Here is a 27025-nt window from a genome sequence, read left to right on the forward strand (position 1 = left end):
AAGCGCTTTTCAGATGGTCAAACACCTTCTGAACCACCCCCCCCCCCCCCCCCCCCCCCCCCCCCCCCCCCCTTTCTAAAAGTCAGTAGCCCTTTTTACACAGAGATTCAGCAGCACCATTCCTTTTTTATACAGAACCAAACAACACCATCATAATGCTGCTCCAGTGTGTGATTTTAGATAGCATGCTGGCATTCCAGAAGCAAAAGTGGCATGACATGTAACACAACTTGGCCAGCGATTAGTGTAACATAGAGCACTTGTTGCGCAGTGCTTTTTAAACAATAACAACGACATAAGATGCAACAACAATTATTTACCATCCCTGTTAAACAGCAGTTGATCTCTGCTTAGAAGGCAAGGAGCTTCCATTGTCTCCCTCTTCTGTGGACATTTAAGGTGGCTGTTCTTCATCTTTGAGTTAGCTGCTAACTGCTGCTACCTGTGTTGCGTTCAGGCGTTGTCACGTAAATGACAAATTCCAGCACGCCATAGCACAACACAGCAGCATATCAAGTGGGCCGAAACCAAGCAAAATTGCTCAGTTTTTCATTTGTTATTATATAGTTTGTTACGGAGTCGTGATTTCCCTGTGACACTTGAAAATGTTTGCGTAATTGTGCTTTGTTGTTTTGAGGCTCTGGCGGCTTTCAGTTGTCTTTTCGTCTTTAACGTTACACGGCTCGGCTTTCTCTCACATGCATGCTTTGTACTTTTCTCTGTGCTGTCTCAAATGCTGACATAGATTGGTCGTGTTGCCGCGGGACGTGGCGACTTAAACTCTTAAACTTTTACACAGCATGTCTTTCTGTTCAACGTCACCGTACCTGAATCCAAAGTATCGCCATATAATAGACGTTGCGTTTTTTCCGCCACCAACTCAGGCTGTTCTTGGTCGTGCTCATGCTCTTCTTCAGCGTCTGTTAGTCACTGCTGCATGCCAAGTGGTCACCTGACCATACGTGCTGCACACACCAGGATAGCTTGTGGGCGTGATGTCAACAAACTCCACACACTACAGGAGAGGTAGTCATGCTTACGGGAACACATGTTAACATTTATTTACATTACAACACAAATCGCAGCCTTTTATGCAGTTATGTAATCGCGCAGCCTGACATCGCGATTGCGATTAGATTAATCGTGCAGCACTAAGACTGGTTGGGGACCATTTTAAAAACAGCAAAACAATCTGTTCACAAACTCTCACGCAACTTGTGGAGCATAATCCAAGCTTCATTCATTCAGTTGTATGCTCAGCGCCTAACAAACACATTTGTTTTCAAAAAAACCTTTTAAAACTGAACTGAAAGTGAAACTTACCTGTGCTCTCTTCAAAGCCAGACTCCAGTACTGAGGTTTTGAGCAAAAATACATGTGTATGGGAAGTACTGAGCATACGACTGGATAACAAGACTTGGATTACACTGCACAAGTTGTGTGAGAGTTTGTAAATTTATTCTCCATTTTCCAATGAGGCATGTGAGAAAAACATGTTCTTAATGTAACCAAGCATGATTAACTGATTAACCAATGGTCAATGTTATTGTACCTTATATACAGAAGGGCGAGGAGGAGTAACGGCATGAGATTCCAGGCAGTGTGAAAGGGGCACTTAAGTGACATGAAGGATCTAAACGCTGTTTCTGTCAGACCACTGTGTTTCAGATGTTGGAATAGAGGGGATTTTGGCCCAACAATTTTTGCACAAAGCTGAAAAAAAAAAAAAAAAATCCAACATTCACGCCCACTTCACGCGGTGGTCGGCCAGTTGTGCAGAGCTGAGAAAGTGAGCAGGGTTTAAATTTCTCTCTCAAGCTCCGTTCCTTCGATCTTCACACAACTAATACATATAATACATAATATTTTTTGGTGAGTGAAACATCTTGAATGACACTGAGGAATATCTTTCTAAAAGTGTGCATCCTTATCCCCCTATTTGAGTTATTATCGCGCCCTCCCCCTGTCTATGACGGCAAGCTTTCTGGCCCTGCCTTTTAATGTAGCCAGTCAGAGTAGCCATGAACACTTTTGTCCTCAGGTGTTGTTAAACAGCATGTTGTATGAGCTAGTACGTTTGAAGCATTTAGCACCCACACTCACTTTTCAAATAAAATGCAACAACTCCTCAGCACTTGTGTAAAAGCACTGAACACACTCTTAGTTGTTGTGGAGGGAGGCTCACTCTTAAAATGTTTGATATCCTCCTATTGTCTCTACCAAGACTGAAAGCATTAATTGTTAAGTTGCTTTGGACAAATGAATGTAACATATGATTATAATTAATCCCACTTGTCAAATTTGTCTTGTAAGTAGTTAAGAGTTTTGCATTCCTGCGTTTGGAAAAAGCATTAAATCCTGAAAGTTAATATTGAAATTGTTTTGGTTCAGAGTGGCTTTTCCACTATGACGTACGCAAGTCAGTGCTTCACTTTGATGAGCAAATTACAGCCAACAGTAGAATAAAACTGCATCTCTGCTTTGCCACTTTTTTGTCTCACCTCCCTTAAACATTGTCCTCTTTCCCTTAATCCAGACTCTGCTTTAACAAAGCCACAACACCAGAAACAGCTACTGATCTGATGCTTGTTGAAAATATATGATCTGCTGATAGTGTGACATTATTTAGACACACAGTTTAAACTGTGAATGTTTTTAAACCGAGTCTGTAGTTTCAGCCAAAGCCCTGTGTGCTACACCTCACGTATGCAGAATTACTCGTGTGTAATTGTGTGTTGCGGTCCTTGTTTCCACAGTTATGTATCAAAGCACATTGTGTTGCAAAATAGAAACATGTCATTTCACCAGAGCAGAGGTCTTTCAGGCAGTTCTGTTGTAAATAAACACAGAGTCAAGTCACAAGTTCAGCAATAAATAATAAGCCCAAATACTTCTCTGGGCCCAGTTGTTAAAAAAAAATAAAATCTGGATCAGAATGATCTAGATTTGGAAATCCCATGTTTTTCTATCCAGTATTTCAGCTCATCAATTTTACTTTTGTGCCGGTTTCATTGGATTTGATCACCCTGATTCAGATACAGATACAGATACAAAATCATTCATTATTTTTATTTTGTTTTTTAACTGTATTGTTCTTCAAAGAGCAAAATGACCAATTGTACATCAGTTACTCATCACGGGTCTTGAATCCGGGAAGAAATCTTTGTTTGTCTCGCATGCCTCCATGGTGAACGAAGAATCCAAGAAAGGAAAAAAACTGCGAAACTATCATAATAATAAGAATAAGACATTTTATTCATAGGCACCTTTCAAAGCACTCAAAGACACCTTATAAGACACTGCTAAAAACATGCAGCAATGTATCCATAGATCATAAAGTTGAACAAATCAGTATTATACAGAAATAAGTTAATAAAAATAACCTTACAAAATCATTAGTGATAAAAAACTTGGTATAAAACATCTTTATAGAGTCAGCATCAGTGCAAACCTCGATGTGTTTGTCACCGTTAAATCAGATATCAAAACATCTGTTTACAAACACAATTTTTGTTAAAACATTACAGTATAAAACACTTCCGCCTACCAGTACCGCACCCTGAGCATGTTTGAACTATCGCGTGTGTAGGAGATCTGCTCGAGTTCAAACCCATGCATGTGCCCGGGCATGATACTAGACTGTGCATGACACTATTTGCACGCACATGTTGTAACGATATAACAAAAATACATGTGTTTGGAAAGTAGTGAGCATACAACTGAATGAATGAGATTTGGACTACACTGCAGAAGTTGTTAGAGAGTTTGCGAACTAATGTTTCCATGTAGTTTTGCTTTTATTAAACATGGTCCCCCTTTAATTTTACTTCACAAACAGTGTCCACCTTTTTGGATTCTCCGTTCACTGTGGAGACGTGGGAAAAACAAAGTTTTCTTCACAAGTTTAAGGTAACACAGCGAGTAATTGATATACAGATGGTCATTTTGTAGGTTAAGTATTCCTTTAAAGGCCTAATAAGTGGCCTAATGTCTACCACATCTACTTTGTAGTAAAAGGAGTCCACCCTTCTGCTGGGATCAGGAGGTTTGATCCAGATCAGAATCAAAACGAGATCACACCATCTAATGCAATTTCAGAATCCGTTTTATCTTGTGAACAACCAATGTTGAACATTTGGTTGAGTGAAATCCATTCCTCTGAACAACTGGACCCTGAGGAGCCCCCAGTTCTGTGTCAGAAAGTGTATTTTTACATTTAAAGGTTAGCCGAATCAGTGTAATTTGGACACACAAGGCGCCTCTGTGTTCCCCCCTCTCTGTCCCTGTGGAGGAGCCAGCCTCTGCTCGTGTGCAGCAGTGATCTGTGGCCCCTGATAGCTGTAAATCACTTCTCCTGTAGACCAGCGAGAGATGAGTGTTGCTGCTGTTGCAGGAGTCGGTGTATTTGTCTGGTTCCCAGTGACACCCCCACCGCCTCCAAACCCCCCTAAACACTCCACCTCCTTCTCCCCAGGGGAACTCTGGAGCCAGTTACAATGTTGAGTGTTTTGGAAGAGCTCCTAAATATTTTCAGGATGACAATGTAATCTGACTGACTGGGCCGCTCTCTCGAACAGGATTCTCATGCGATTCTCGTGTTCGGCACACACACGAACACACGCAAACAGAAACACACGGCGGTTAGTTTGGACCACAACGCTACCTCTCCCACTCCACCACCACCACACTGCACTGTTGGCTACAGTTACAACTTTGTGCTGGTATTTATATAGTTAAAATGATACTCCACCCAAAATCTTTACAGTATCAGAGACTAACCTGACTGATTTTGTATTTTTGAGGCCAACACCAATATTGATAGATCCAAAATTATCTTGCCAGTAGTCATGTTTTTACATAAACACAAAACATGAACACATTTTTTTTGTTTCTTTTTTAAAAGAAAATTTATGATATCTACTGTGCGAGACAATTTACAGTTGAAAAATAAACTTGTCAGTGCTCTCTGGTGGATGAACTATGTAATGGTGAGACATATACAGCAGACATACACACTTATTTGACGACCATTCTTTCAGTCTAGCTTCATAAAAGTCTTACTGTAGTGTTTAAAGGTGGCAGTATGTTAAATACTCATATGTTTGCCTTAATATGTTTCAATACGCTTCATTGATTTGTGCCTTTAGCTGTTGACGTTGATCACTTGTGATACTAAGCACACAGATAACCAGTCCAGATTGAGATTGTGAGGCAGGAGAGAAGTTTCTGTGAGCATTTTGAGGCCTAGTCCACATCATACAGGTATTATTTAAAACAGTGGTCCCCAACTGGTGGGTTGCGGCTGAAAAGTGGGTCGTGGGTCCATTCTGAATGGAGCGCAAGTGACTCGCTAATGTGTCAAGGCCCATTTCCTGCTGTGGAGTGAGTGACAGCAGACAGCTACTCCACAGATACAGCAAACTAGCTTGATGACATGGCCAAATTCAAGTATGATGCTGAATGTATTAAACTGTGTGGACCTTAAACTAATAACTTGGGAGAGATCTGGACCCTGTGGCTGGACCAGTTGGGAAACACTGATTTAAAACGTAGCTTTTTCTGTGTTTTTTTGGCCTTAGGTACACATGCAAACTGTATTTTTGATCACTGAAAACAGATCATTTGTCAAACTCCTTCCAGGATGGTGACGATTTCTAGTGTTAACGTTTAGAGTGGGAAAATGGAGTTTTGAGCTTGGAGTGTCAGATTGTGCGCCGCTATATTCTTTGTTAGGTGTCACGATTGATGTGTACTGGAGGACATGCTCAAAATAGTGCTGGCTTTAATCTTACTAACAGGACATTTTTCATGCTTACATATAAATGTACAGATATTCTACCACTATATTGAGAAACAGAGGTGTCAGAATTACCATGGAGGTCATTTTTGAGGCTGCTGATTGGCCAACATCATCTTCTTTTTTGCGTGATTGACCAACACGGCTTTAGAGTTGGGGTTATATCTCCTTGTGTTTGGTTGGTATGCTTCTGTGTACTAATATTTGTACTATTATATTTCTGTAACAAAGGAGGAAAAACTTGTGTGTACATGTGTACTAGGCCTGATAGTTCTTATATACTGTGAAACCTAGCACTGTAGGATTTGTTTTTTTGGTTATAGCAGACATTTTTACTTGTCAAAGCCAGAAAAGCAATGGTTTTGCTAAAAACTAACTAACTATGTTCTATTCAAGTGTCTCAGTCACAGATTTTATTATTAAAACCAGTGCTTTCCCTACTGGGACATGTCAAAATGTGAGTGCATTCTCACTGACATGAATTAAAGCTGACTAAAGCCACTGTGAAAGAGAAAATGACCAGATTTTAACGACCACCTTTCAAGCCTACACGAGTAGATTAATACTAAAAAGATTTTGGGTGTCACTGTAAGTTTTTTTTTTTTTCCCAGCCTGCTGCCCTCTCTTTTTAGTTTTGTTAACTGTTCTTTTTCTCTCTCTTCTCTCTCAACAGTGTGCCCAAGGGCCGTTGAAAGCCCCCTTGGGGGAGTTTCATAAATACACACCGAACAAGAAAAGACTCCTGGACTATTGTTATTGTTTTTACACACTTTCCCACACACACACACACACACACACACACATACACCCACACACACACACACACACACACACACACACACACGCGCACACACATCCACACAGACAAGGACATAGAGAGAATGTTGGAGGTCCAAGAGGAGAGGCCAGCGGCGGCAGGTACAGCAGCGACACATTTCAATAAGAAGGAGCGAGGGAAGAAAGAGCGAGAGGAGGCCAAGGACGGTCGGGGAAACCTCTCCAACATCGGGAATCCTGTTCCTGGCTCCAGGAACGTGCGCGCAAAAGCGCCGCTCACGCACACCGGCAGTCCTCACCAGCTCATCACTTCACCCTGTTCTGTAGTCCTGGGAGCCCCATCAATGCACTCCAATAGGCTAAAGAACTCCCCGTCCACCAACACGCAGAGGTGAGTGGACTCTCACACTGACCACCTGTGGGTCTAGAGCTGTGATGCAGTGATGGTATTAATAAGCAGTCGCTGGTGTTTGTTATTGTGTGTGTGTGTGTGTGTGTGTGTATAAGTGTGTAAGATCCTGATGATTGTTTTAACAGCCTAATCAGCCAAACACTGATCTGAATGTTGATTAAAATTACGCATTTAATCTAGACTTTGTGTGAACAGCAGCACAACTGCAGAGCAAGCAGAAGTAAAATTTCAACTGCTCCATGTTAAGCAGATTGTTTTTATGGCTGCACAACATTGTTGTCGTCAGTGACACTAAATCAAGTTTTTCATCCCAGGCATTGTTATGTACCGCTAACAGACGACTGAAGTACTCCGTCATGTCTTCCCACATCAATAAAACATAAACGGGCTTCACTGGAGATGCACAAGCTTCTGTCCAGTACATAAACCTGTTTCAAGTAATTAAAAAAAACATCACACGATATCAAAAAATGAATAAACATTAGCTGTCAGTGTTTATTAACAGTTGGGAAGAGAGAACAAATACACACACTCAACCCTCTGTTCAAAACAGAATGAAGTGGGAAAAAAACAGGTCTTTTTGTACAAACAGAAACACTGAGGTTACTTGTAATGTATGGAGCCATTTTCTGTAAAAATAAAATATTTAGTGCCGTTCAGCCAAGTACAGATGCCAGTTTAAGCAGTCTTTTGGCCGATATGATTAGTTGCAAAGAGATCAGTGCATCCCTCATCCCAGTCTTTGGTATGTTGTGAAACTCTAATATCTTACCAGTTGCAAGGTGCATAATGTGCTGAGGTCTGAATTTTGAAAAAGCTGAACAGGAGCAAGTGTACAGAAAACTTCAGCCAAGGCCCTAAAGCAGCATTTTTTTGTCATACTTTATTAATCCCTGTGGGGAAATGTTACCCATCCCAACTACTGAAGTAAAGTGAGCAACCATCTCTGTGGCCAGTGGCTTGGTCAGTAGCTGAAGGCTTCATATTTCATAGCATGCTGGTTTGGACCCATGTAAGTTTGGGGAGGATGCGCAATCTCTGCACACAAAGGTCTGAGGTTGAGATCTTCGTGTTTTAACAAGAAGGCTTGTGGTGTACATGATATGTGATCAGGAGTGAAACTGAGTCTTATTGCGCGCAAACCTGAGCTGTTTAGAGATCAAGTGTAGGTCAGGTGTCACGCAGATCTAAGATCAGCTTCTCCACTAACCTGAAAGGTCTTGATGCATGATCCAGAGCTGTTTTAGGGTCAGGGAGTACACTGAGGTTGGAAGTTTTCCCTGCTGACTCATGGTTCTGGAGCCTCTGGAAACAGCTGTCTGGACTGCCAAAATTCTGGCTTTGCCCTCTTTTTCTACTAGCTGTGTGTCTGTGTGAACGTACGTAAAGTGTGCTAGGATGCGGCTGTGCTTTTTGGACATGTTGGCATTTGTTTCATGCTACTTGTACAAGTGTGTATGTGGTGTGCGTGTGTGTGCGTGTGTGTGAGGGAGAGAGAGACAGAGAAAGAGATTAGGGTGTGGTAAGGGAGTTCTCTGCCAGTTGGATGTGTCCTGCTTGCCTGAACTGAACTGCTCTCACAACTAGTAAGCAACAGTCATTTGTACATGGCCCTAGTCTCTACAGTTTGTTTGTTCAGGTTTTACTGTGCACAAGAAATTCCTGATACCAGTAACCTAATACAGAGTTCATAAATATCCATACCAACTGCTGGATGCCATGATGACGTAGTGTTAAACAGTAACAAAGGAAAAAAGAAAGATGCATTTAATTATGCTTGTGATTTTTTTCCCCCTTCTCTCTGTCTCAGCCCTAAACCTAAGACGGAGGCCATGGTACGCTCACCTCCCGTCATGTCCCCCTCCACTGCCACCCAGATGGACTCTAAAATGCCCAATCAGGGTAAACCAGGGAGCACTGGTAGCCAATCACAGCCCTCACCCTGCGACCCCAAGACCCTGGGTTCCAAAGGGGCTCAGAACGTGGCAGGGGGCATGGGGCTGAAGAACGGCCAGGGCCTGACCTCAGGCCCAAGTTCCAAGGTTAAAGTCAAAAGGGAGAGAAGCACCTCGGTGGAGTCGTTTGAACAGCCGGAGAGCGGCACACCCACAAGTGAGGAAAAAGGTAAGTGTCATCATAGTCACTACCCATTGTTTTTCAATGCAGAGGATAATAACAGTGTTTCCTGTCATTGAGTGATTGTTTTTTTTAACAGTGATGTAAAAAATCTGAAGGCCGTCTGTCGTTTTGACAGATTAGAACAGTGAAGGAGATCTATAGTAACTTAAATTCAAACCCCCATCCAGTTAATGGCATGTGTATAGTAACTGCTATTGTCTAGTCTTGTCTTTGATCTCACATACGAGGTTACCTCTTTGCAGTAGCCATTGCATCAGTAAGCTATATTGCTACACAATGCCATGGCAGCTGAGTTTCTGACGTATTTTAAAAAGCCAAATAATTGTGATGGCATCGATAAACAAGGTGAAAAAAGCAGAGCTTGTCAACATCTGCCCGGTTAGCACAAGCTAACACAGGAGCAGCAGCTAACATCCAATTCCAAGCTGTTTCAACGAAGTGACAACAAAAAGGCTTGACTCTGTCGCAAAGTCCGTTAATAACTGTTAGGTAGTGTTAGCCATGTGTTGCTAACAGTTAGCCCTGTCACTGTGTGTGTGAAGGTGGACTCTCAAACTGTCGCTAGCCCAGAGCTCACACTCCTGCAGCAATCTCAGGATAAACAGGGTTAGAGTGGGGCAAGGACCGGGGTCATCAATACGCTGCGTGCATTTTAAATTGTAAACATTTGTGATGTGATGTTCAGGAACACTTCCATGGCTTGAATCACATCTTAGATTAAAAAAACGGGTAACATCAGATTGTGATGGGATTTTTTCAACCCTGTCTTACGAGAAAGTCTAGGAGTCTTGAAGTTTGATGGTCTGAATTTGAATATCTGAGACAATTTTAAATATTTTTACTCTGACCAGATTATCTACACATATTATTTCCTGTAGAGGATTTATTTAGTGGTGATTAATGACAGAAATGGCACAAACTCTAATTGCTGCCCATGGTTGGTTTATGTTTCTTTTATCCTTTCCCACTGCATAACTTAATTTAGAAAAGTGCTTCACATATATTTATTTTCTCTTCATCTAGAGAAGGCAACAGTTGGACATGTTGGAAAATATACTTTGTAGTCCCTCAATTTCACTTGCACAGATAAACCCAAGTCCACTGATAATTGTGTGTGTGTGTATGTGTGTATATACAGACAGCAGCAGGGTGAAGAGGATGTGTGTGGCAGAGAGGAGGCAGCCGTACAGTGGAGCTGACTGGTGCTCTGGGGGAGAAAGTGACGAAGATGACAAAGGATTCTTCAGTAAGTGTGTTAACGTGTGCATCCAAGCATGCATAGCAGTCCCTCCGCTGATCAACTTGACTCATGACAACTCCTCAGTAGAACTACATTGCCCATAAGCCTGTGCCGGTCCTAAAGTCTTCCCTTTTGTCTCCCTGTAGACTGTAACTCCAGCGACGTGAAGCCCCAGGACTCCGTCACACATTCTACCTCCAACGCCGGACTCAGTCGCTCCTCCACGCCTTCCCACAATACACTGGGAGGCCAGGGCTCCACAACAGAACCTGCAAGTGGCCAGAAACCAGGCACAAAACTCGTCTATGTCTTCACCACAGAGATGGCCAACAAGTAAGGAAGCCGAGTGTTCACACTTGTATCTGTTGCAGTTTGTATCGTCTTTACTATTGTAACTCAGATAAGTGATAAGTATTTAAAGTTTATCTCATCATGTTTTAACTATTAATATGTGTAGACAGGCTAATTAAATCATCATCTCAATACTTAAACCCCTTTTTTACATAAGCAAAACATACACCCACAGTTAAACCCTTTGTGGAATTGCAGTTCAGAATTAAATGGAATTACTAACAATGTCAATTGCCTGAAGTATATCACTGTGCCCGTGTCATCAGTGGTTGTTGTTGTCTTTGATGTTTGTTGCAGCTATTTGTGTGTATGGCAATGAGATACTTGCTTCCCCAGCCTTCTCTTCCTTCCCCCAACTTTCCCAGTTATAGCCTAAATCCATTGTGTGTATCTGCACAAGCGTGTGTGTTTCTCAGTGGGAATGTACACTTAGATCGACACTCTGTTGGGAATTACAGATCAAAGATGTGGATGCTCAGTGGAAGGTGTGTGTGTGTGCGCGTGTGTGCAATAGGTTGCTTAGTCTGTTGACCTTGGTTTTACCTTCATGGTCCCATCTAGTACTCATTCATCCGGCTCAGCGTCTCTCAAATGGGCACACACACACACACACACACATACACATATATATTTATTGTGTCTGATGACTGATATCTGACTGTCTGCCTTCTTGTCCTCAGGGCAGCTGATGCAGTCCTAACTGGCCATACAGAAAACATCATTGCCTTCCACATGAAAAACATCTCCAACAGCAAGGACAAAGCTCACCTCCTCCTGGTAAAGACACACACAGGCCCTTTTGTAACACACACATATATGCTTTCATATATCAACATCCTGCATGAGAGTGTCACAACTTAATCTTATTTGTGTCACTCTCTGTTAAAGAACAATGCAGCAAGCACCCTTCGAAATGACTCCAAGCCTCCCCCGCAACCCCCGTCCCACGCCCAAGATCAGAGCCACCAGCCTGGATCCAAGCCGTCCTTACCTGGCATGGCAGAGCCAGCCCCATCCCAGCCTTCAAACCAAGGGACCCAATCCGGTGTTCTTCCACAGGAAGGGTCATCCTCTGCAGGCATGGAATCCAAAAATCTTCCCGGCAGTAGCCCCAGTAACACTACAGCTCCAGTTGACCAGGCCCCTGTCACCCAACCTGAGGCAGGCCTCAACCCTCCACCAGCAGGTGAAGGAGGGCAGGGTGGAGGTTCTGGTGGAGCAGGTCTGACACCCCAGCAGCAGCAACAACAGCAGCAGCTGGCCCAGGAGCTGTTGAACATGGAGGCCAACACAGAGGGTCTGTCCCAAGAACAGTTGGAGCATCGCCAGCGCTCCCTGCAGACCTTGCGAGATATTCAGCGCATGCTTTTCCCTGATGACCGTGATGCTCCACCAGCTGGGCCCCCGCAGTCTCATAGTGGACCTCATGATGGAGGCCCTGATGGTGCACCCCGTAGGTCTGAGCAGGGTCCCCTACAGGCTATGATGGCGCAGTCTCAGAGCCTTGGACCACCCGGTGGACCAGGAGGACCTCGTCCACAAGGTCCACCCTTTGGCCCTCCTCACGGTCCCAGGGACATGCCCCCGTTTCCACAAGATGAAATGGGTGCACACATGGGGGGTCCAGGGGGCTGTGGAGATGGAGATCAGATGACCCCAGAACAGGTGGCTTGGTTGAAGCTACAGCAAGAGTTTTACGAAGAGAAGAGGAAGAAACAAGAAATGCAACATCGGCCACTTCCTCCAGACATGATGATGCATCCCCATGGTCCACGGGGCATGATGCGAGGGCCACCGCCTCCCTACCAGATGGGCCCAGGAGAGATGTGGGGAGGACCAGGTGGTCCACCAGAGCACTACCAGGAGCGCATGGGTATGGGCCCTGGCCCCAGGGGTATGCCGCCACATATGCAGAGGATGCCTGGCTTCTCTGGTATGATGAATCCTGAGATGGAGGGACCCCCAAGGCCTGGAATGGGCTGGCCTGATGACATGCCTCCCAGGATGGGGGATGCACGTGGCTTCCCTGGTGGACCTGGGGGAATGTTTGCTGGTCCAGGGGGTCGTGGTGAGCGTTTTCCAAATCCTCAGTCAGTTCAAGAAGCGATGTTTCACCAAGGTATGGGTGGAGAGAAGGGCCTCCCTCCAGGGATGATGATGGACATGCAAAGGATGATGGGGCACCAAAGAGGTGGAATGGAACCTGGTAATGGCATGGGCATGTTTCCCAGAATGCCTGGTGATGGTCCTATGAGTCCATCCTCTAGGCTCCAGGGAATGGGGGGAAGGGAAATGGGGCCTGAGTTTGGCATGGGACCCGGCCCTGGACCAGGACCTCATATGCACCCTTCAAAGCTACGAGATCCCTCCATGAATATGAGTCCTGACGAGATCATGAGAATGAGAGGAGGTGGAGGACCTCCAATGGAGAACATGGGTCCACAAGGCCGGCCCATGCAGGGTCCCCCTTTCCCTGAGCAGGCACAGCCAGGAGACTTTCCTATGGGGCCTGGGCGGCCCTTCCCAGGGGGTCCTGGAGGAATGAGGGGTCCACATGCAGACCAAGCTTTTGGTCCAGAGCACAGATCTACACCGACAGGAGGTAACGGCCGTATGAACCACCTCCCCCCTTCTGGTGGCCCTTCACAAGGTCAGAGGGGCCGCAAGCCAGCAGATCTGAATGTCCAAGCAGGAGGGGGGAACTCTCCCAGTATCAACCCACTTAAGTCCCCACCTCTGAGACAAGTGCAGTCCCCCATGATGGGTTCGCCCTCTGGAAACCTTAAATCCCCTCAGACACCGTCCCAGCTGGCTGGTATGCTCACTGGTCCTACAGGCCCCAGTGCCCCTCCACCTCCGCCAGCTTCAGCACCAATGAAGTCTCCCCACTCCATGATGGGATCAGCTGGTGCCTCTCCTGTTCATATGAGGTCTCCTTCCCTTCCAAACCCCTCTCCTGGATGGGCATCCTCACCAAAACCACCCATGCAGAGTCCTGGAGTACCACCTCAGGGTGGCAAGCCTCCGCTTAGTATCACTTCACCAAACATGATGGGGAGCATGGAGCAAGGTAAAACAGTCTCTTCTACTTTTTGTGTTCAACAGCACCTGGTTTGCTTTATTTCCCATCCCCTTTTTTTCAGTGTATTGTTATATATTATAAATCAGATCAGTGAATAGCAGGCTGTCTTTTGTAAATGGTTTGGTGTTGAATTTTATTTGCATTTTTAGTTATTGATCATTAATATCACGTTAAATATCTAACTTCACTCTCTTTTTGAAATAGGAATAGTCACAAAATTGAAAAATGCAAATAAAATAGATCTGGAGGCTATTTATCAAGTGCATGTCTCATTCAAGTTAACACATCTGTGTGAGGGGTGGGGTTGTGTGGGTGATGGTTCAGTGGCTCCCTCTTGTGGCCACAGAATTTAGATCTCATGAGCCCCAAGTACCAGACACTGTTGCTGCATAACTTCACAGATAAAAAACAATCTGCCAGAGAATTAAAAGTCTCAACTGGTAAGATTCATCATCTCTTTGTCATGTCCTCTCTTTCTCATCATGCCGTCCTCTAGGTGGTAACGGCCCTCCCTCAGCTCCTCCTTCATCAGGGGCTCCATCTGGCTCCATGTCCCTCCCAGGCAGCGTCCCGTCTGGCAGTCCGTACACCATACCCCCTGAGCCAACTCTATCCCAGAACCCTCTCTCCATCATGATGTCACGCATGTCCAAGTTTGCAATGCCCAGCTCCACCCCACTCTACCATGATGCCATAAAGACTGTTGCCAGTTCTGATGACGACTCGCCCCCTGCCCGCTCCCCTAACCTGCCATCAGTAAACAATAATGGTAAGCCATCTGAAATATCTTTTGTTTGTTGTTTAATTTTTATTTCCAATTCCACCCACCTCGGGCCATATTTATATTAATCCTCATTTGATCTGCTTCACAAGTGTGTGTACTGAATATATAATCACTCCTTTTTGTCTTGCACACACAGGTATGGCAATGAATCATCAAGGCAATCCACGTATGATGGGACCTGGAAACGCCGGACCCATGTCTGCCCTCAGCCCTCTGGGTATGAATCCAATGGGATCCCAGCCCCTCTCCCATGGTATGCCCCCACAGATGCCCTCTCCCAATGCCCCTAATATGGGCCCAGGCATGATGCCTCATGGCATGATGATACCACCAAATCCCCAAGACCCTGGTATGGGGAACCCCCAAATGATGCCCCAGGGACGCATGGGTTACCCTCACCGAAGCCAGGCATACCCCCTCACCCAGTCCCCCTCCCAGCAAGGCCCTTTCTCCCCGCACAATGGTCCTGGCCCCCAAGGTTTCCCTGGCCATCCCATGGGCTTCCAGGGAGAAGGAGGACCTATGGGAGGACGAATGGGGAACATGCCTCATGGGGGAGGGGGTGATGGGGGTATGTGCAAGCCTAATACCCCTGGAGGGCCAGAATTCAACAACATGCAAGGTGGATTCAGTGAAGCAGATCTTCATGAGGTGATGCGACCGGGAGCGTCTGGCATTCCTGAGTTTGACCTGTCCAGGATAATCCCATCGGAGAAGCCCAGCCAGACTCTGTCTTACTTCCCCCGAGGTGGGGGAGACAACCCTGGGGGGAAACCACCACACCCCTCTGGCTTCCCCATGCAGGGCATGATGGGCGACGGTCCACCGAGGATGGGGATGTCCATGCAGGGGATGGGGGGGATGCCAGGGGGGCCTGGTGGGGGAATGGGCCCCCAAGACATGCCAATGGGCAACCCTGGCCACAACTCGATGCGGCCACCAGGATTCATGGGCCAAGGCATGATGGGCCCCCAGCACCGGATGATGTCTCCTGGGGGTCCGGGAGGGATGATGCAGGGGAGACAAATGGCCCACCCAGGCCCTGGCGGCTCACCTAACATGATGATGTCACTGCAGGGCATGGGCGGCCCCCCACAGCAGACAATGATGATGGGGGGTCAGATGAGGCCACGTGACATGGACATGGGGTTCAGTCCGGGCCCTGGAATGTTCTAATCCAACAGAAACCTTGTATGTAGAATGTTCTTGGACAATACACAAGGATGGAGTAAAGGTGATGTTGTGTGGAGAGTGTTCAGAAAACTCTGATGGACTCAAGTAAAGGAAGTATAATACGAGAGAGAGGATGTACCTAGAAACGAACAGAATGGAGCTAACCAGTCACCTAGTAATGTCCTGTGGGAACTATTCCAGTGGAGACTCGGACAGGCCCAGATTGGAGTACTTTTGCCACAAGAACATTTAATTTTAACTCATGAACTTCAGAATGTATGGGATTGTTGTGCATCAATTTCGCAAAAACTGTTCTTGTGTTTTTTGATTATCTGACTATAAAGATGAATTTCAACATCAAAGAGGAATCAACCTAACTCAAAGTCAGCGTGGAGATGCTACAGTATATGTCTACTTTTTTCAAATTTAAAAAAACAAAATTTGTCATGAAATGGTATGGAACAAGAGAAAGGAATAAGAAGAATTTGTGCTTTGTGAAGACTTTAGTGGAACTCCATCTTGTCTCTCGCTCCATTGTTTTGACTGTTTCTGTACAGTATATACGTGTGGGAGTGCGTGTGTGTGCTTGACAGGCTGTATGTTTGTGTGGTATGTATGTATGTGTCTGTATGTATAGGCATTCTATCAGTGACCTCTCAACTCCTCTTACCCAACTTTCATTGGGGGAGGAACGCCCCCTAAAAATACTGTACTGTTTACCATTGGTGGGCTATTCGAATTTTAGTCTATTTTAATTTCCTTTGTAACTCCAGTGTATAACAAACCAAACTATGACCTCATTAAGATAATAGTATTATTAAAAAAGCACAAACATGGACCGTCTGCAGAAAGCGTCTTCTTTCTCTATTTTTACCATTGAGAGCAACACATTAAGTGTGAGGATCCTGGCAGCTTTGCAGCACAACGATAATCCCCAGTCCATTTCAAGTTGTCGATGACATTTTGACTTGGTGCTCCAAAACTTTCAGGACTCAACTTTCGCCAGCGTGAATAACTGCTAATACCCAGATGTGCTATGTGTGTTCTTCTTGTTCCTGTTGTGTTCCTGTTTTGTTTTGACTCTCTTGTTGACTCTGGGTAATAATCATTCCCACAGCAATAATCTCCCCCCAATGGTCAGCAGAATGGGACAGGAGTGGCTGAATGCCACAAGCAGGTATGCCAGGTATTATAGAACTAGAGCTAGGTAGATCTGGTAAAAAAATTTAGCAAGGCAGGTGTGGTGTCCGGAGCGAGACACGCAGAAATGTAAACACGTACTGCTTACCATCCAGTTGACTTCCTCTCTTTTCTCTATTGTATAAGCTTGTCATGTGTTTCTCCATTGGCTTTGGTGCAGAATAGCCTACCAGGGCTGTGGTGATGGACTACAAATAAAAGATATTGTTTTGGTATATACATGTTGTCTATGGAGTGTGTGTGTGTGTGTGTGTGCATGTATGGGTCCACGTGGCTCCTGACTATTCATATCTAGTCAGTCATGTGGACCAGGTGGTGTCTTTGTCATTTTACACGTCAAACCACCTTCCCAACATTGAGCTGGGACAAAGAGAGCAAGTCATACCGAGAAGCAGCATTGTCAAGTTGACATTTTATCAGCAGGTACTTAGCGACTCTGAGCTACTTTGAGAGGACACCACACTTCCAAAATAGATACAAGCATGTTGATGCACTTCCAACTCTACTAAACTAGTGCTTTACTAACCTGTGTTGAAGTTTCACTCTGCTGGTAGGAAAAGTAAAAAGCCCCAAAGAAGAAAAAGAAACTTAACAGTGATTAAAACCTTTATTTATGACTCACTAATCCAAACCTTTACACTTTAAGCAGCAGGGCACAGGAAACTCCCGCTGATGAGGTACAATGTGTGTTATTGTAACACAGTAGTATCACAGGTCTGTATAATGGGCATGTAATCACGCGTACATTATACTCGGGTTTGATGGTACCAACAAACCCCTACAAGAAGGCAATATAATGTGTCACTCTTGAGATATACCGTAGCAGAATTATTCCATTTTCCGTAGATTCAACATGGTTATGAGGACATTCACCTACACACTAATGTACATTCCCCAAATTAGATACGGTACATGAGCTGCTTAGTATTCCCCTGAGGAATGAAATTATGGAAAATGAAAGATCTGATCATGATTCATGAAGACGACCAAATAAGCAGAATACTTGCAGTTACCAGCATTGATGATGCCACAGTAGTCAACCTTTGACGTCCATATTTTAGCGTAAGCATAAACAGCAGCAGTGGTTTGAAATTCTGAAGAAAAGGCCGATAATCTCTATTTTTCTTTTCAGCAGATCCCCAAAAGAGTAAAACCAACAATTAATTCATCCTACTATTGGGTATTACATGAGTTGGCAAACCCTCCTTGCAATAGAGATGCATGCAGGAGTATGTTCCTTTACTGCAAATAACATGGCACAGAAGTTTCTGTTGAGTCAATCACAGATACCACACACTACCCTGATGAAGCCCCCAGGAACAGTGCAAGGCTTTGAAGCTTATTTGACAAAGAGAAATCTATAGTAAATCAGCAGACATTTTTTAAGGTACATCAATTTCCTAGTACAAATGCAAAACAGCCTTTATTTAAATCATTATGTCTTAAAACTTGTAAAATTCACTCATAGTAGGATCCAGAGTTATTCTGAACTGACATAGTAAGCCTGAAAATGACCATTTAGGAGGCGGGATTAAATTAAACACTAGGACATGTGCACTATGGGTCCAACAAAGCGGACTACCTGGGTAATTTTACACCTAAGAAGTCAAACGCTTTTGCTGCATGCACCACTGAGCGACTTCTATAGGAATGAACGCAGCCCTGCCTCCAGCGCTGCATCCAGTTCTCTTTACACATCCACGATCCTAATGCAATAAACACTCTCTAGATCACCAAATGTTTATCAATCCACAGCTGAAAATAGTCTCCAACAAGCGCACAATTTACTCCAGTTTAAAAGTAGCATCTAGCTGTTTTAACAAATTACTTAGACTTTTAAAAAAAACTCTATGTATTTGTCATTTGCTTTAAAAGATTTGTGACGGCACTGGGAGACGTTGGTTTTAGTCTTTTGGGTTTTGTCGACAATAAAAAAAACACGGATCCTTCATCATCAAGCCAAACAGATTAAGTGCATGCAAACTGACACCTGTGCACTAAAGCATCTGATATCACGTAAACACTGTATAGCTTAATAATTCTGCACTAACACTTGTCAATATGCCATAATCATTAAATTAATACCTTAGTGGAACATTCTACTGCCACGGTTTCATCAAGATTAGCAATTATCATTGAAGTTAAAAGTGATATGAATTGAAAAAACTTCAGGCTGTGATCCAGGACTATTACACCTAACAAGTTTCCCCTGGTGATGCTGGCTGGATGGAGTGAGAAACGGAGGACGTAAAAAAACATGATGCATGATACCTGTTAGAGTGTAATGTCATGAGTAGCACTGTGTTGAGACGTGACCGTTTGCTGAGGGTTCAGGGATCGGTCAGGTCCTCTGTGCTGTTACAAAGTGACTGGTAGAGGTCAGAGCTCAGTGAGTATGCTGAGAGGACCTGTTTGAACTCCTCCAGAGGGCAGTAGACTCCACTACAACCTGGTATAAGTAGATCCTACAGAGAGACAAGCAACTTAGAGTAAAACACAACGGGGAAAAATGCAGCAGCTTATCAATAAACATATTCTCACCCCTTACCTCGCCCACGTATGACACTTTAACGAAGGACTTGTTGGTCTGCTGCTGTTGGTGCAGCTCCAGAGTCATGTCAGCGGCATACGGTGGCCATCTCATGTCAAACACCCCCAGAGCCATCAGACAGGGAATCAAAGTAGTGTCGTGTGCAGAGTACAAAAATAGTTTCCTGTTGTAGGGAGGATTTAAACAGAGGAACATATAAAGAACAAACACAATCAAGTTTGTGCAACAAACGGGTGTGTCCGTCCAGAGGTGTCCAACCTGTTTGGCTCTGATGAGGTGCCCTGTACTTTCTCATCTATGTTGGTTAAAAGTGTGTGCAGGAGGCGTCCAACACACAGCTGCAAGTTCTCCCTGGAAAAAAAAAGAGCACGAGAATTAATGGTGGTCTGTTGCACATGAAACAAATGGTCTAAATTCAAAAGCCCCTCCTCTGGCTGACTTAATCTGACCTCTTGCTGGGTTCATACACATGGCAGATCATGTCAACTGCTCTCTGTTCCACTGTATTCCTCCAGGTGTCCAGCACTGATGGGCAGGGCAGGCCATGCGTCTGTTAATGTGCAGAGACTTGACACAGTCAGTATCAGCGATGCTGCAAAGCAACACAAGCCTCAGAAAGGAAACTTCCAACATGACTGAAGGTTTGCTAACGTTTTCCAGAGTTGTCGTGTTATTATGTGATTTTTTTTAACCCAGTTTCCCCTTCATCATAGTCATTTTACAAAGTGGTGTCTACTGTGGGCGACTTACAATAGACAGGGTGTCAATTTTTAGCCGTGAGAAAAAAATTCACCAGAAGCTTTATTTTCTATTTAAAGCTCGGGTTGGCAGTTTAATTTTGGCTTAATGGGGCAAAAATTCCACAATAAACTTGAAGTATATTGTGATTCAGTTGTTCTGGGAATAAAATAGAATTCTGCACCTCCTCTTGGCTCTGTTTTCAAGCTTTGGAAAATGTAGCTCATGATTGGAGAGTTGCAGTTGTGTGTGTACGTCGCTTTGGTAAAAGCCTGATTCAATGCAGGACAGTCCTGCAGAAAAAGTTGCTTTTCCTGCATTTACAACGACTGCCTACACTGCAAAGCAACCCAAAAAAGGAAGACCCACTTCTCAAAAAGAAAAGACAGTCTGACGATAAAGGAAACAAAACACGTCTCAATATTAAGGCGTTTCAGTAATGGACAGAAAATGTTGCTAATAGTTTAGCCTTCTGCTAACCAGAGCTAAAGGCTCACAGCTGCAGCTCATATTCATGTTTTTGTGGGCCTAGCTAATGTCAGCTCGAGCCACAAACCACAGTGTGTACTCCATCTCACTCCCCACCTATCGGGAGGAGAGCAAGGCAGCAGCTCCTGAGATGAACCCCTAGTCAGCAGCCGCAGCGACCGCAATACAGCCACGCAAACGCCAGCTACAGGGGAGCTTACATCCCTGACTCCCTGCTGGATTAGCAAACTTTCTGTGGCTGCCGTTACCCACTGTGACACCTGGTGCTAAGGGGCTGGCAGAATTTAAACTGCTTCAGCCGCTGACCAAAGGTCCGGCTCCTGAGCTGCTGCTAGCTCTACTCCCGCTAAAGCAGACCACAGTTGCAGGGAGTGAGATGGAGGGATGGTGGGGTGGCTAACGTTAGCTTGCAAATTCTTATCCCATTTGTGCTGTGAGAAACAGAAAGGTAGAGAAAGCGGGGCGAGAAGGGGCTGAGCGGAAAACCAGCATGCAACTCTACAGTGAAATAGGAATAAATAAATCAGTGTTACCGTATGAAACGCGTGCATATGCCTGTGGTTGTGGGAGGAGCTTAGGACAGAGAGGAGAGAGAGGCGAGCTGCAGGAGCAGAGTGGGAGGAGGGTGTATTTCCAAATCCTGCCTTTTTTCTTGCCCTTTCCAGATTTCTGCCTACCCCAGCTTTGACTAGTTTATAGATGCACTGACTTAGAAATGTGTTGCTTTAATTGGTCTGTTAGTTTGAATGTCGAATCCGAACATGCTCAGCCAGAATGTTAGGTAAGATTTCAGTATTTGGCTTTGCACAGCATGGGAAAATTCAGGAAAGGCCAAAAAAGACACACCTTCAGTCATGTTTCAGATCTACTGGTGGCCCCAGTGTGCACATTTACAGTACAATATGGTTATTTGAATACCTACAAAACATGGCCCTAAAGTCTGATATGAGAAATGCAGTCTCTGGTCCAGTAATGAATTTCTGTCATTGACTGAATTAGAACTTATTTTAGGATATGGAGCTATGTGTAAATACTGTCAATGTTTAAACTCAAATCATGCTGAATCTGTTATTTTAGCTTGTTAAAAACTTGATGAACCCTGTTGTGGAGTTTCATCTTACATAATGAGCGGCTTGCTGGGTTGCTGCCTCCAGCCAGGCCAAGTCTTCATAATAATCGTATGTATTCTGAAAGCTTGTGGTGAGACCGAATAAAAGTCATATGAATCATGATGCGGCGGTGTCACCTCTCTGGCAACCATGTCGTCCCTAATGAGGATGAAGTCGATGCGCTGGTGAGCAGCGATGCCCAGTGCGTTCTGGATGCTCTGCAGGTCTGCTGCAATGTCTGGCAGAGTGGCCGACTCTGCCCAGCGGTGGCTGCACAGAACACACACAGTGTCAGCCGCGAAACACAGACACACCATGACAAGCTGTCAGAGGCATCTCAACTCTGCTAATAATTTTGCGCCACACATTATTCTGGATTCCTGTTTTTGGGGTAGAGAGTACATGGGATGTTTGAGGCCTGGTATGAAAATACACTCCATGTACCTGCCAAGGGATTTGAGCAGCTTGCATCCATGGTAGTTAGGATACAGGATTTCAGATTCTGCATCCGTTGTTAATATAGGCACGATTTCTTTAAGTAGAAAATTACAGAAACTGATTAGAGGAGCATTCAGAATATAATAAATAACATCATGCTTGTATGGATTTCTACCCTACCTTTTTGTTTTTGCTGGAAGAGCCCTGCTACCAGGCACTTGGCAGATTCAATGGTCCTCACAATGTTAGTGGAGCGAACACTAAAAATGGAAAAACAGGTCATGGAAGGCAGCCAGCTTCAAAATAGTAAAGCATTTAGGGCTGATGTCCTTTGTACTACGCTCGTAAACACAATGTATCAAAGCTGTAGTGCACGGAAAAGTACAATAACAACACCTACTAGACCTCTGTCGGGCTAAAGGTGGAGCTGAGGAAAGGACTCTCCTCAATGTATCTCCTCCTCAGCCTCTTGCCCAGCTCATACAGCTGCTGCATGCCCACTGTGGTCAGCTGACCGGGGTACGTGCCACCCTGCCAAGTGCAACAAACAGGATCAGGTTTTACTCACAGATGTGGCCTAAACAGACACACACACACCTGCCACGGCATGCAGGAAGCCAGACTGAACGTGAGACAAGGATGGCAGGAGTCCACGTTGTGGGATTTAGTTTTCTAAGCTAAATCCAGTGCAGTAAAGCTCTTTAGCAAAGCAGTTAACTCAGCACAGGAAACTATCATTTCCATGGACACAGTGGCTAGCAGAGATGTCTCACTGGGAGGCTCTACACACAGTTCAGCAGCATTACAGAGAGGAGGTGAATGAATGAATGCACTTTAATGTCATCTGTAAGGCTGTGTAATGAATCCTGGTGGCCACTAGAGGGAGAAAGGCTGCTGAATCTACACGATGCTGCAAAACTATGACGGGCAAGAACATCCATATGCAGATCTATAAAAAGTATTAAATCCAGAATCTCTTTTCACAACCTGCTTTACATATAAAACAGCAGGCCTTCATTGCAGCAGGTATTAACCTGTCACCGTGCCAGATTGCACAAGGCCCTGGCACATGCACAACAATATCTAATGACACTTTTCTAGCTGCTACATGTATTCACATCTGCCGTTATCCAGCTATTTGGCCATTATCCTTCCACAAAGCCTCTTACCAAGAACCAACTCCACAAGTTCCTGCACCTGAATTCGTTCTGTCCACACCTTCTTATCTCAATGCATTCAACACCACACAACACACCTACTCACGGTCAGCGTGTTTTTCCGGTAGCTGTCTTCCACAAGAGCCGGGGGCCTGGGGCCACCATCAAGATCTGTCACTTTATAGTTGATGTGGGTGTGTGCTGGAGGCTCCAACAGAGTCGGCACCCACTGGGCCTTTGACAAGACAAACATGTCCAAAGTTGCTATATACAGACATCTTTTTTTGTATAGACACAAGCACTTAATGAGCTGATGAAAAGTTTTACCTCCATCACATCAGGTATTGACTTCAGCGGTGTTCGAGCACCGTGTCGGAACACGACTTGGACCAGTTTCAGTTCGTAGGAAGATCTGGTGTTTGTGTCAGCAGGAGAGGAACCGGAAGCGGGGTGGTCTGGTTTAGTCTTCTTCTGTGACCACAACATCGAACCAAAGACCACTGACGCCGAGCCGAACACACCTGCTTTGGTCCAAACCTTCCTCATGGCTGTGCTGTGAACAAAACAAATTGTTTTAGTGTCTGAATTAACTACTACTACACACATTAGGGTTAATACAAGAGTAAGATCAAGAAGAACTTTATTATGATGACAGTAACATTAACAGAAATAATCATTTTCAGGAACAAACCCTGTGCAGTAGTCTTCTAACACTAACACCCCCTGTGCAGTTTTTTTTAACATGTAAATATCATAACTGTCAAATACAAAGCTAAGCAAACTAGATGTAAAGTCATTACCATCCAACTAAATGTGTAAGGCAACCAGTTACACAAATTATTCCACATTTATCCCAGAACACTTTGCACTCTGCAAAAAAAAAAAAAAAGTCAAAATGCAATCACAAGTACCCACGGCCCTAAATGACGTCTTCCTACTGCTTCTTTTGTCCAACCAACAGTCCAAAACCCAAAGACCTCCTTATTGACGATCATAAATGACAAAGAAAAGCAGCAAATCTTCACATTTAAAAAGCTACCAGCAAATGAAAAATAACCTAAATAATTAATTGACAATCAAAATAGGCAATTATTTTTTTCCAGTTAACAAATCTATCAATTGACTATCATTACAGCTTTACTCTGCAACACTGCACTGTTATCTTACTGTCTACAAATGTTATAGTTGTTTATATACATAAGTATATACTTCTTGCATACATTAATGTTTGTATATTATGTTTGTCCTTCTTTTTAGCTCTATGTCTAGGCCTTCATTCGTATGTACATTGAGAGCAACAAAAACTGGAGTCAAATTCCTTGTATGTGTTTGCATACTTGGATAATAAATCAGATTCTGATTTTACTGGTGGCTTTAAGAAAGGCTTTCAGGCTTCCTACTGTTACACAACAGTCTTGCAACAAACCAGCTCAAGTTTGTTTTGTATTCATCTTGGTGTAAAACATGCCAGAAAATAGTAAGTGTGACCCATTACAATTCTGTAAACAGCAGCTGGCATATTCATAATGCTTGTTTGGTCTGAACCACACTCCAAAACTCGAAGATAGTAAGTTTATCATCACAGAAAACTACAAAAACAGCAACATGTTCACATTTTAGAAGAACTTTTAGTTTTGTTGCTTAACAGAATTGACATAAATGATTGGTCGAGTCGATTATTAAGATCACTGATTAATTGACTAACCCACTGGTTCCCAATGTGGGGGTCCCAACCCCTATTTACGGTCATCAACACTTCACCGGGGGTCTCGAGGCCTTCTTGATTTTAAAGGGTGTATGATTTTTCTTTTTTTAAACTATGACGTACGCCAATTTCTCAGTATTATATTCATTTCTGTGAAGAAAACTAAATTAATTTGTTATTTTTAAAGTTTAGGTTATTATTCCAGGGTGTCTACAGATATAACCCAGTTAAATTTACGACTTAAGAAGGAAAAATGACAACAATTGGGTGAGTTTAAGTTTAACATGTTTTATGTAAAAACAAAACAAAATCTCATCGCTGTCATAAATGCTATTTATTATTGCATTTCTTCAGTCTGTCCAATGATTGTTAACAGTCATTGGGTCTGTCAGGCTGGAGAAATTTTCAAAGTTAGGTGACTGAAAATATGTAAGACCCATCCAATCTGATTTTAAGACAATTTAAGACTTTTTAAAAGCCTTGAATTATGAAAATGTAAGACATTTTAATAATTTTTTAGACATTTTAAGGACCTGTAGACACCCTGTATTCAAGATATAAACTTAAAAAAATCTCAGAGTAAAGGCACAGTGATGACCTGGAAAACAAGCTATATTCACAAAACCTCCTCCTCATAAGTAGGTGTTATTATTACAAATATAAAAATGTATAGTACATAATATACATAATATTTCATACAATAGATTTATAATATATAATTGTATAAAAAGTACCTAAAAATAACAGGAAAACTTATCCCTGACAAAAATTCTTCCAAATGGCTCACAGCACACACACTTCTTGCAGTTACTGTATGCACTTTTTGAGTTAACTGTACAGTTTATCAGTGGTTCTGTTCTTTTATTGTTCTACAATAAATATAATATAATAGATCCATAAAACACGTAACTTAGTCAGGGGTCCTCAGCTCAATCAGTGATAGGGGTCCCTTTAGAAATGAGGCAGGGAACCACTGGACTAACCATTTCAGCTAGGATGAGCTGCAACAAACTATTTTTACATTATTAATTAATTTGCAGATTTTTTAAATTGGTATATGAAGTGTTAACAATGTGGGAAATGCTCATTACAATTTCTCAAATTCAGTTTACATAATAAAAAGCAGATAAAAATACTCAGGTTAATGGTTTTAGCTCCACTTACCTGAGTTACCTGATAAAATGTAACTTCCTGTTAAGTCCAATGATGTCAAGGATGAAGATGATGTTGCAGTAGAGCTAACGTTACTACTAGTCAAATGTTTCCCCACGAGTGACGAAACTATGCCACAAAACTCCCCAGTATTGTGAGATTAGGTCTATTGATACAGCTGATATCCTAAGATAACTGTTAGCAGATAAACATTGCTTCACTCGTTTCAACACAGACTCGTTGCTACCCGAAGCACGTTAAGAAAACACCGCTTGGCACCAGGCTAACGTTAACTCTTTCAAAGCTAGCAAGTTGCAACACAACACGATAACATGGAGTTTGACCTCCGTCTCAACGGTCAGTCAAGCTAACCGCTAACTAGCTAATGTTACTTACTTTATGTAATGATGTAATGAAGTTCTTCTGCTTGTCTCGGTGGAAGAAACAGCGTTTAATAAATGATAAATTCAACTCTCAGTCGGCAACTTGACACCAGTTCCTGCCAGAGAACATGTCGGGAACTGTAGGGCAGCAGATACCACTCGGCAATGAAAGTAAAGGTGATAGCTACATACTTAAAACTACATTTCCCTACAATACATCATTCCACGACCTTCTTCTTCTTCATTAAAAATAGTTATGGGGCAAAAGATGCATCAGCGTGTATTGCTACCCCCTACCGGACAAAGGTGTATCTGCATGCCACAATGATAAAGTAAATCTCAAACAAA

At 43.6% G+C, this 27025-nt stretch overlaps 2 protein-coding genes across 4 annotated transcripts in view; one reads left to right on the forward strand and one right to left on the reverse strand.

The window, feature by feature from the left end:
* The window catches only part of bcl9 (BCL9 transcription coactivator), a 35511-nt gene extending 18335 nt beyond the window's left edge, over window positions 1-17176 (forward strand). For both annotated transcript variants that reach the window (XM_033615105.2, XM_033615114.2), the window contains exons 3-10: window positions 6471-6965; window positions 8797-9110; window positions 10264-10371; window positions 10512-10698; window positions 11397-11493; window positions 11605-13786; window positions 14295-14567; window positions 14719-17176. In XM_033615105.2, the coding sequence (XP_033470996.1) occupies window positions 6679-6965; window positions 8797-9110; window positions 10264-10371; window positions 10512-10698; window positions 11397-11493; window positions 11605-13786; window positions 14295-14567; window positions 14719-15758 (4488 nt within the window). In that variant the 5' untranslated portion in view covers window positions 6471-6678 and the 3' untranslated portion in view covers window positions 15759-17176. The remainder of the gene's footprint in view (window positions 1-6470; window positions 6966-8796; window positions 9111-10263; window positions 10372-10511; window positions 10699-11396; window positions 11494-11604; window positions 13787-14294; window positions 14568-14718) is intronic.
* Window positions 17177-17549: 373 nt separating this feature from the next.
* Window positions 17550-26845, reverse strand: acp6 (acid phosphatase 6, lysophosphatidic). 2 transcript variants are annotated; one of them, XM_033615129.2, is made up of 11 exons: window positions 26691-26845; window positions 23765-23990; window positions 23544-23672; window positions 22681-22811; window positions 22461-22540; window positions 22287-22374; window positions 21980-22112; window positions 19956-20056; window positions 19765-19857; window positions 19504-19669; window positions 17550-19420 (listed from the first exon to the last, which is right to left on the reverse strand). In XM_033615129.2, exons 2-11 carry the CDS (start codon window positions 23981-23983, stop codon window positions 19286-19288), a joined length of 1275 nt encoding a protein of 424 aa, XP_033471020.1. In that variant the 5' UTR covers window positions 23984-23990; window positions 26691-26845; the 3' UTR covers window positions 17550-19285. The 2 variants fall into 2 exon arrangements, with proteins under 2 accessions (XP_033471020.1, XP_033471028.1); XM_033615137.2 differs by lacking the exon at window positions 26691-26845 and adding an exon at window positions 26307-26671.
* Window positions 26846-27025: the final 180 nt, after the last annotated feature.

This window comes from Epinephelus lanceolatus, chromosome 14 (assembly GCF_041903045.1).
Source record: "Epinephelus lanceolatus isolate andai-2023 chromosome 14, ASM4190304v1, whole genome shotgun sequence".
Lineage (NCBI taxonomy): Eukaryota > Metazoa > Chordata > Actinopteri > Perciformes > Serranidae > Epinephelus > Epinephelus lanceolatus.